The 10,806-nt window shown below is 37.8% G+C and overlaps 1 protein-coding gene across 1 annotated transcript; it reads right to left on the bottom strand.

Moving 5' to 3' along the window:
- Window positions 1-1,430: 1,430 nt before the first annotated feature.
- On the bottom strand, window positions 1,431-10,439 carry TMEM126A (transmembrane protein 126A). The gene is made up of 5 exons (XM_008020337.3): window positions 10,315-10,439; window positions 7,949-8,041; window positions 3,768-3,961; window positions 2,268-2,382; window positions 1,431-1,664 (listed from the first exon to the last, which is right to left on the bottom strand). Exons 2-5 carry the CDS (start codon window positions 8,032-8,034, stop codon window positions 1,472-1,474), a joined length of 588 nt encoding a protein of 195 aa, XP_008018528.1. The 5' UTR covers window positions 8,035-8,041; window positions 10,315-10,439; the 3' UTR covers window positions 1,431-1,471.
- Between the last annotated feature and the right edge of the window lie 367 nt (window positions 10,440-10,806).

Raw genomic sequence — 10,806 nt, 5'->3', positions numbered from 1 at the left:
CATTATATATATCTTTCTGTCTTTCTTTCCCTAGTAAAAGTAAAGCATATTATTTATAGAAAACTTGGAATATCCTGAAAGGAATCAAGAAGAAAAGAAAAATCACCCTTATAACTATAAGCCGTAGAATATCCACAGTAAACATTTTGGCATGCTTCCTTTCAGTCTCTTGTGCATACAGATTCTTTTACCTCATAACTGGGATCATTTTCTATATAAGTTTGGTAGATAATACATTTTATGTGCCTGTTGAAAGAACAAATCATCTTTGCTTTCTGAAAAATTGAGATTGTATTTTGTTAATTTCACATAAGCTTTTCATCTTTGGCAGCACTGCTTATATTTTTCTTTAAACAGACGTTAAAGGCCAGTTTCACTCACAAAGATGCCTTTTCTAAATTATTATATATAATTTTAAGCAGCATAAGATTACTTAACACATATGTCACTATTTGGAAGTAATAGTTAAGAAATTCATGAATAATCTTGGATGCCACTTAAAATTTTGTTTGGTACTTTTCTGTGATGATTGGCTTGCTTCATAAGAAAGTGTTGGTTTAGATCTACGCTGTCCAATACTGTAACCATTAGTCACATGGCTAAACATTTTAAATGCATTAAAATTAAAAATTCAGTTACTCAGTTGCACTAGCCACATTTCAGGTGCCCAGCAGCTACATAGGCTAATGGTTAACATATTGACAGTGCAGATATAAAATATTTCCATCCTCACAGAAAGCTCTGTTGGACAATGCTGAATCAGTTGCTGTCACAAAAGAAAATGGTTTAGAGAACTAGGATGAGAAATGTTAGGACAACAGAAGAAAGCACATCAAAAATTTAAATGATCTTAGGAAATCAATCAACTAGGATATTTCACTGAGGGTCAGAGAGATTAGTTGATTTTGTGATTCTAAATATCCTACAATAAATGGAAGTGTGAAAGACTACCTAAACTAAAAATACAGCTTTCCAAATAAGGTGACTCGAAGTAGGTAGATCTATATCATAATAGCTGAAGCTGAGCCTGAATGACTCAAGAAGATGGCTGATTTAAGGAAGGTTGTTAAATCAGTTCTAAGAATCTATGGATTAATAATTTGAATTGAGAAAGTGAATTATAAGTAACATTTGGTATAGTGTATGGGTATATATTTTTTCATTTTTTATTCCCGTTTGGCATTATGAAGTCTTCAGTGTAAAATACTATATAGTAACTTTTTCCTCTTGTGTACTACAGACCAAACACGATACCTAAGGTAAAAGAGTAGAGCAAGCAAGGTAGAAGAGACAATACTGGGCAAACTAGTGAAGTTAAACTTGTTTTAAGTGGGTAGCTTTTACTTAGATTCAGCCTTTTGTTGTAGGTCCCAGAATTATCCTCATGTGATAAATTACAAGTCTATGTTTATGCATAACATTAGACAAACTGTTTTTACCATTTTATTTTTGTTTACATATTTGTTTAAAATCAGTGAATTTCTTGGCCAGGTTCAGGTAACTGAAGGGCCTTTATAAGTAGTTTATATTGTTTAGACCCAAGGTATGCTGAAAACATAGTCTGGAGCATAATAGGAAATAACATCTTTCTAAAGACAGGCTTAGAAGTTCTAATCCAGTAATTTAAGATGTTCCCTTTGTGTGGTAACAGAGCTGATTGATACCTGTAAGAAAACATTGAGATAGTTCAATAGAAAAGATTGTTGCATCAAGTGGCAAACCTATCTATGATATATATCAGTCCTAGAAGTCTTAAGATGAAACTAAAGATTAAGGTAAAGGTCTTCAGTGTCTGTTAATCCTAAAAACTGTTTTGTTTCTTTATCCAGTTTGCTTCAAGGCTATAGCATAGATTGCTGATCCAAGAGTTCAACAGAGAATAGCCAGAATTATTTTAGAATAGAAGGCTAATATAATAGCTACACATTTTCTGATGGAATTTTCCTTTAGTGCAAGTGTTCAAACTCATCCAAGATAATTATTTATATGACAGAAGTTTCATGCATAATACTTTTTGCAGCTTTGTAGTTAGTTTAGTATTCAGTACACAAATTAATGTTAATAGCCTGAACTATATACCAAGTAGAACTGTTTGAAATTCTTGGTAAGTAGAATTTGATTATAAGAAGAAACAGGTCTTGCTAACTTCTAAACAAGAGGGTAACATTGCCTTTGGTCTAAATGACTTAAAAACAAAATATATTTGCTGCTTTAAGTTGTGAGTTTTATAGGTAATCATATATTATAAAAAGTTTTTCATTTCCTACCTGGCTGCTAGGCTACCATTTACAGGTATAGCCAAGAAAAGAGGGTATAGACCACCAACAACAAGACCTATCAGTCCACTCCGTGTTACGGTACAGGTTTCACAAGCCAAATCGCCTAGGAAATAAATTAGTTCTGGACATGAAGGTTATGATAATCAAGCAAATATAAAGAATGTAAGATCCTCTTTTGTGTATGACAGATATTTTTCAGGCAATATATCAAATGTAATTCTACAAAGCATGATAAAAGATATAATTACATCTATGAGTAACTTAAAATAGCTAGGAATGATTGATAAAACTATTTTAGGAAAAAAAATCCTCTAATTTGTTCTGAACATAGATATAATAAGCTCATGGTTTGGGCTGCTGCTAGCTTTCTGCACTTGTTTTTTATCAACAGACCTGGGCTAATATTTTCACTCAGTCTGTTCAATTCAATGGGCAATTCAGTCTGTTCAATTCAAATAGTTCAAACAATTTCTGTGATCTCCCTTGATCATAGAAATTGTTTCCACTGGTCATGGGAATTAAAATACTCGTCCAATTTAAACAAATTTGGAGGAGCACTTAACAGAAAATAAAATTTAGATGGACTGGCTTCCCTAGCACCCATGGTAATATCTTTATTTGAAATCATCAATCAAAAGATTTTTTTATGATTAACTATACTCAAAGCATTCAGCACACATGGTAAATTTTCAAAAGGAAATCAATTCTCCATGTATTTGATAAACGTTATATATGTATTTAGTGCTTTAAGAGATTTACTATATAAAGAGTCATATTCTCATAAAAATATTTTCCCCTTTTAAGGAACTTCTCTATAAAATATAAATAAAAAATCTAAGGTAGCCAACATATTTATATATATTTGTGTATATATATATATTTCCATATGATTTTCATATATATATCCATATATATATATATGGATTTCCAAATATTTCTTACTCTAAATGAGCAATGAGAAAGATATGTTAGAAAAAGGTAAGTATTGCCAGGTGCAGTGGCTCACGCCTGTAATCCCAACACTTTGAGAGGCCGAGGCGGGTGGATCACCTGAGGTCAGGAGTTTGAGAGCAGCCTGGCCAACATGGTGAAACCCTGTCTATACTAAAAATACAAAAATATTAGCCGGCTATGGTGGTGGGCGCCTGTAATCCCAGCTACTCAGGAGGCTGAGGCAGGAGAATCGCTTGAACCCAGGAGGTGGAGGTTGCAGTGAGCCAAGATCGCGCCAAGGCACTCCAACCTGGGCAACAACAGCAAAACTCCATCTCAAAGAAAAAGGAAAGTATTTAGAACTGCTGTATATGTGCATCTTGGTTGGTAGACCATGCTAATATGAATTACTTGCCACAGAGAGGCTAGCAAGATTTAATCTTATCTAAACACTGCATTACAGCATATAGCTACCTGATACTAATAAGTATGGACTAAAGCTGCAAATAACATATACTAAGGCAAACTCTTTGGTGATAGTGAAGTAGAATTTACCTGTATTCAAAGGAAAACTTACAAAACATCTGTAAGTTAAGTCTGTTGTAAGAAAAGGTATCGCTGCCATTGGCAAGCCAGCAGATATACGAGCCTTTGTCACATTCAAGATGCGTCGAAAAAGACTGTTTGCTATGAGGCCACAAAAAGCAGCATTTAATCCAACATAAACTGATCCATTTTCAAGTAGATTCCTGAAAGGGTGAGAAGAAAGAACTTTTTCTTTGGCTTTATTGTGTGTGTGAGCTTTCCCGATTCTGACACGTGTTACAGAACTTAACAGGACTTTGGGAATACACTAACTGGATATAACATCTATCCCTTATAGAACCAAAATCTTAAAAATTGCTTTATGTATAGGTTTTTGCTCTTCTCCCAGCAGCCAGTGGGTGCCTCTCCTCTGAGCTCCCATAATACTTACCTCTCTAGCACAACACATTACAAGCCAGTACTATCTTATATAATCACTGATTTACATGTCAGGCTTCTACACTAGTCTTTAAACAACCGGAAGACAATGGATACAAAGATGTATTCAGCCTGACACAGAAGATGTTCAATAATGTGGAGTTAATGTGTTTCCTTTCACTCTTCCCTGAAACATTAGTGTCAGGATTGGGAGTACTAACATTTAAGCAACACCGTATGCTAGGTACTTTATAATAACCCATTGATGAGAAATAAACTGATGTTTTGAGATAGTGGTAGAACTGGATTTGAAGCGAAGGTTATGTATGAACTTTTAACCTATGTCCTATGCATTCTTTAGTTTTGGGAAAAAGTAATGCCTAACATGATTGCTGAATATTAAAAATATTGACTCCAAACTTTTCAGACTACTACTTAGCTTTTTTACCGCTTGCCTTGCTATCTACAATACAGTCAATCTTAAAATTTCATTACTCTTAACTAGCCATAGTAGCCACACAGTACCCCCTCTAACTTCTATGGCTTACACTCATCTAAAATAGCTTTTCTAGGAACTCTAAGCTTCCTACATTGTATAAGGTATTACTTTTCTTATCTGACACTGCAGTCATGATGCCTATCATTGAGAACCCCACTGTATGCAGCAGACTCAGTGCTAAAGGCACAAAAAATTATCTTCTATCTTCAAGGTTAACATAGTTAAATATTACTGGAGAAGAAAGATATGTAAACGAGATAGAAGTCTATGAAAATGCTCATGGTAGTACAAGACAGCAGCAGTTCAGGAACTTGGGGTACATAGATGATAATTAGTGATGACAGTCTGGAGAACCTACCAACCACAAAAACCATGTAAATGTGAAAAGCCTATTTTTTTTTGTGAGGGTTGGGGGAATAAAAAACTTGACTTCCTCTAAAATATTATTTCATCATAACAATCATATGAAATGTATATTATCCCCATTTTAAATCCCAATGCTCAGGTAAATAATTTGCCTATATATATATAAAATACATATATATGTTATATATAAGTCCATTTGTTTACAAGTATGTTACATATACAAATAAATAAAAAGTAGTATAAGTGAAATCTGCATAGCAAACTTTGCTCTCCTAACCAGATTTTTCCCAGCTAAAGTCAAAATTTTTAATTAAAAATTAGCACAGGCCAGGCGCGGTGGCTCAAGCCTATAATCCCAGCACTTTGGGAGGCCGAGACGGGCAGATCACGAGGTCAGGAGATCGAGACCATCCTGGCTAACATGGTGAAACCCCGTCTCTACTAAAAAATACAAAAAACTAGCCCGGCGTGGTGGCAGGCGCCTATAGTCCCAGCTACTGGTGGCTGAGGCAGGAGAATGGCGTGAACCCGGGAGGCGGAGCTTGCGGTGAGCTGAGATCTGGCCACTGCACTCCAGCCTGGGTGACAGAGCGAGATTCCGTCTCAAAAAAAAATTTAAAAAAATACAAAATTGTTACCTAGCAGCCCCTTGCCAGTTTTCCAAAAAAGTACCTGTACCAACTAAAAACTCATGACTTTTTGATAAGACATAACACAAGAAATAGACATGAAATAGCCCAAATTTAACAAACGACAAACATGTACGTGAAAGTATTTCTGTAGATCAGAAAATGAAGTTTTTGATATTAAGAAAGCTCCATACACTGGAGGACATGCCAAGTAACTGTTAAATACCTGATTAATAGTCCAAGAAGAAATGAAGATTCAAACTTAGAAGATAAAATGGGAATGAAGAGAAAAAATAGAAACAAGGCAAAGATAACAGGACACTGTCATCTTCCCAGTTTAGATGCCAATGATTGCAAGCATTTATTGCCTCTAAACTAAATTTTACTTTGCAGTTCCATATATTCTTTCTAATTTGGTAAAGAACCCAGTGACAGCCTACTTTCTTTTCTTGAAAGTTGCCACCGTCTACTCTGTTTTTGAGACAGTCTTGCTCTGTCACCCAGGCTGGAGTGCTGTGGCATGATCTCGGCTCACTGCAGCATCTGCCTCCCAGGTTCAAACTATTCTCATGCCTCAGCTTCTCCAGTGGCTAGGACTACAGGCACGCGCCCCCACACCTGGCTAATTTTTGTATTTTTAGTAGAGACAGGGTTTTGCCATGTTGGCCAGGCTAGTCTTCTCCTGACCTCAAGTGATCAGCCCACCACCGCCTCCCAAAGTGCTGGGATTACAGGTGTGAGCCAGCAGGTGTTACACCATTACAGGTGTGACTCTTCTTTTGCCAGTCTTTCTCACTTTCCCTATCTTGCTGGCCTGGAAACATGGACATAGTTCCTTTTTTGCTTTAAAAGTTTTTGTTACCTCAGGAAAACAACTAGAAGGGAGTGGAGTTGGAGTGTGGGGATGGGGGTGAAAGAGTTTTTAAAATCTCACCAAGTTCTTACTACTAGCCTTTTTTTTCTTCCCCTCAGAGATCCTTGTTCTGAACACTACTGGGCTTGATTTATAGGTTCTTCCTGATTAAGATGATAAGTGGCAGCAAGATGGGGATTTGTTCAGTTTTTATTCCTGAAGATAGCAAGATTATGCTTCCAGAATGTATTTTAAATCCATCCTCTTTTCATCGCAACTGTCACCACCCCTACTATCTCCACTCACTAGGATTGCTATGCTGGTTTTTCTACTGGTCTTTGTATTTCCTTTCTTTCCTACCTCGAATCTGCTTTACAAAAAGCAGCTGGAATGTTCTTTAGAAATGCTAAAATCATTCACCTGCTCAAAACTATTCTTGGTCCTTATGCCTACTTCCTTAGTACTTCAGTAACAATGGTTACTCAAGTACCACAAGCCTTGGCTATCTTGTGGCTAGGCATATGCCATTCCCTCTACTTAAGACACTGTCCCTCTCTCCTTCCCAGGCGGCTGCTTTTCATCCTTTTATATTCAGAGAGACCTTCTTGACTGTCAGCAAAGTGAAAGACATTTTGTGGAAGTACACAGTAGCTGCCTGGCAAAGATCAGTATGTTCCCTATATTGGTTTTTCTCTTTAACAATATCTTTTTTTTTTTTTTTTTTTTGAGACGGAGTCTTGCTCTTGTCGCCCAGACTGGAGTGTAGTGGTGTGATCTCGGCTCACTGCAACCTCCGCCTCAGCCTCCTGAGGAGCTGGGATTACAGGCGCCCGCCACCATGCCCAGCTAATTTTTGTACTTTTAGTAGAGACGGGGTTTCACCATGTTGGCCAGGCTGGTCTGAACTGACTTCAGGTGATCCACCTACCTTGGCCTCCCAAAGTGCTGGATTACAGGCATGAGCCACCACACCTGGCCCTCTAATAATATCTTAAAGATCTTTAGCCATGATCCTATTTCTCTGACATTCTCTATCTTGCTATGTGTATTCTATGGTACTCTTAGACTGGTAAGCATACTGACAGAATGAACTGGAAACAAAAGACATTTTAAAAGTTATTTTAAAGTTTTGTTATTTAAATGGGTCTGTAAATGTTTACATTTTACTATACTCCAAGCCTAATGGAAAAACTCAAAACATTGTACAGTTAGATATATCCAAAGACATGAGTTCCAGCCTCAACTTCCACAGTTAGCTATGTGATATTGAGCAAAATGGTTAAACACTCTCATCCAGGCAAGAAAAGGGCAGTTTCCTCCTGACATTCCGTGTTGTTTATACTCAAACTAGATAAATTTGAGATAATGAATCAATGGTGAAAATCTACCTGATAAAAGGTATTTTTAAATTAAGAAAGGATCTTACCTTTCTGCCTCTGGAAGCTGGTTAATTTTTCGGAATATATCAACAATTATGTTTTCCTTGGTATTATTGGATTTATGATTTTCCATTTTGAACCTTAAAAAACATGAAGATATCATTTCTCAAGAATTTATAGGAAGAATTTTAAAAACCTTCTGAAGACTAATACTGTAGAGCTAATGTGAAAAAAAATTGCATATATGTTATTAAAAAAAAAAATCTAAGTGAAACAAAAACCAGAACATGAAAAGCAACACATAAAGCTTTTAGGAAATACAGAATATCTTCATAATCCTTGAAACTATTTCCTAAACAATTCACAAATAGCACTAAACATAAAAAGACTTATAAAACTAACAGTACTGAGGTTAAGAACGTACGGTTATCAATATATACCATAAAGAAAAGCTAGTGTGGGAGAAAATGCAATACAACTGACAAAAGAGTAGTTAGTACCCAAAACATACATGGAACTACATATCAACACGAAAAAGGTAAGCAGCCCTATGGAAAAACTGACAAAATATTTGAACAGGCACTTCACAAAAAGTTAAACAGCCAATAAACATGAAAATATGCTCACCTTCATTATAATTGGGGGAACAACCCACAGTGAGATACCAATAGGTACCCATAGGTTAGCTAAAATTAAAATCTGAGAATTCCAATTATTGGCAAGAACGTGGAGTAGCTAAAACTACATTCTGTGTACAGAATGTGGGGTAGCTTTACCCAAACTGTACAGTCACTTTGGGAAAGAATTTGGTATTATTTAGCAGGTAGAAGACACACATGCCTAGCAATTTCATTTCTAGGTATACCCGAGATCAGGGCTGAGCAAACTTTAAAGGGCCAGATGTAAATATGGTAGGCTCTGCAGGTAACATACAGCTTTTGCATTCTTAGCTGGTTGGCTGTACATAGGCAAGCTATAGGCCGCATATGGCCTACATGCCAATAGTTTGTTGATGTCTGTACTAGTTAGGGTGAAAATGTCAAAAAGGAATAGTGAATGATGAGTTTTAAATTAAAGATTTGGCTCATTAAACAAGTTTCAGGGTAACAATTAAGAAAAACAAAGGCTGGGCGCAGTGGCTCACGCCTGCAATCCCAGCACCTTGGGAGGCCAAGGCACATGGATCACCTGAGGTCAGGAGTTCAAGACCAGTCTGGCCAACATGGTGAAACTCCCTCTCTTCTAAAAATACAAAAATTAGCCAGGCCCGGTGGCAGCTGCCTGTAATCCCACGGGAGGCTGAGGCTGGAGAATCTCTTGAACCTGGGAGGCGGAGGTTGCAGTGAGCCAAGATTTCGTCACTGCGCTCCAGCCTGGGTGAGAGGGCGAGACTCTGTCTCAGAAAAAAAAAAAAAAAGTTCAGGGATAACAACAAAGGAAAACATGGTTTTATGAAACCAGATTTTCTCATTTCCTACAACGTTACAGGTGCTCGTTTAAATATTTATTGCTACCTGTTTTATATCGATAAGAGGTCATTTGGAAATGTTGAGTACATTGACATTCCATATCTCTAGACTTAAAGTTAACCTAATAAGGACAATGCAACCTTAGAAATTTAGGTCTAGGTTTCTGGTAGTCAAATTTTTGAGGGCCTTAGCTACAATAATGATAAGACACAATCCCTGCTGTACAGGAGCTCTGAATGATTTTGTGTATGGGGTAGTGGAATATATATAATCAAATTCAGTATGTATATATTGTACTGAGCAGTATATACATATATATGAAATTTATGTGTAATATGTCAGAAATAAAAGAAGTGATTTCCCCAATATATTCTGCCCAATGGTATCACTACTTTTCTTTGCATATTGGTGAGGTTCCAAGTCCTGTGAAATACCCATTTCTACACTGTGTGTGTCTAGTCACCCTTAATTCAGTAGAAGTCCAGACTGGGCAGCCCCTGTGGGCATTTAGTCTCCGATATTAATAACAAATACCTATCAAAGGCAACGCCGCCTGTAAAAACTACAAATATTTTGAAAGATTTTTGTGTTACCTATCTCATGTCATTCTTGGGAGAGCTCTGAGAGATAGGCAATGTGGGGCCTATCTGAGAGATAGGTAAAGTGAGGCCTCTGAAAATTAAATTTGGCCGTGGTCACCTTGTAAATTGGCAGTAAACCTGGGATTAAATTCAATCTCAGGCATTTTTCCCTTCTATTGGGTTAATTTAAATATAAGGTCTTTCCTTCTAGAGTGCAAAGTGAAGAGACAGCACCAAAGGGCCAACTACACTTCTACTTGCTCTCATTTACGCGCAGCGCTGCTGGTAGCTAGCGTGTCACCGCGCCGTGCTTCTCTTGACACCGGGACATTTACTTCACCCCCTCCGCCGTAATACCAGTACCTTATGCTCTCCTCCCAGCAGCCTGCGGGTGCCTACTCAGTTCTTCCTCAGCCACGCCGGAGGTCACTGCCGCCTTTGCTCAAATTGCCTGGGCGCAGCCATCTTTGGCTGACTCGTGACGCGGCCTGGGCGGGCGCCGGGTCGCGGCTGCTGATTGGACTGCGGGACGGACGTTGCGTCCAGGAGCTGCTTTGGGCTGAGAAGCTTCCGGCCGTAGGAGGTGCGGGGCAGCTAAGCGTTGAGGTTTGTTTGCCTGGCATACCTACTCTTGCCTCCAGGACAGAGCTTGTAGAAATTGTGACATTTCGAGATATAAGTTGGGTGACCCTCAGCCTCTTCCATTGAAAACATACCTCGGGCATATTAACTTCCTGGTCAGTAGAGCCTACTTACGTTGTTGGCATGGGGTAAATGAAAACTGCACAGCTCTTGGCATAGGATAGCTACTCAGGTTAAAAATAAGTCAAAGGGGAAATATTTCTTCGCTCTATC

This window comes from Chlorocebus sabaeus, chromosome 1 (assembly GCF_047675955.1).
Source record: "Chlorocebus sabaeus isolate Y175 chromosome 1, mChlSab1.0.hap1, whole genome shotgun sequence".
Classification (NCBI taxonomy): Eukaryota; Metazoa; Chordata; class Mammalia; order Primates; family Cercopithecidae; genus Chlorocebus; species Chlorocebus sabaeus.
The sequence above is the reverse complement of the archived record's forward strand: the minus strand, read 5'-3'. Positions and strand labels throughout refer to the sequence as shown.

What these genes read in the sequence shown, in the direction of transcription:
- TMEM126A (XM_008020337.3), bottom strand. Translation starts at nt 8,034, where the DNA reads ATGGAAAATCATAAATCCAATAATACCAAGGAAAACATAATTGTTGAT. An exon ending in AAGTTTTCCTTTGAATACAG is followed by an intron (nt 2,383 to 3,767) that starts GTAAATTCTACT and finishes TTTATTTCCTAG; the next exon opens with GCGATTTGGCTTGTGAAACC. An exon ending in AATGGTAGCCTAGCAGCCAG is followed by an intron (nt 1,665 to 2,267) that starts GTAGGAAATGAA and finishes GTTTTCTTACAG; the next exon opens with GTATCAATCAGCTCTGTTAC.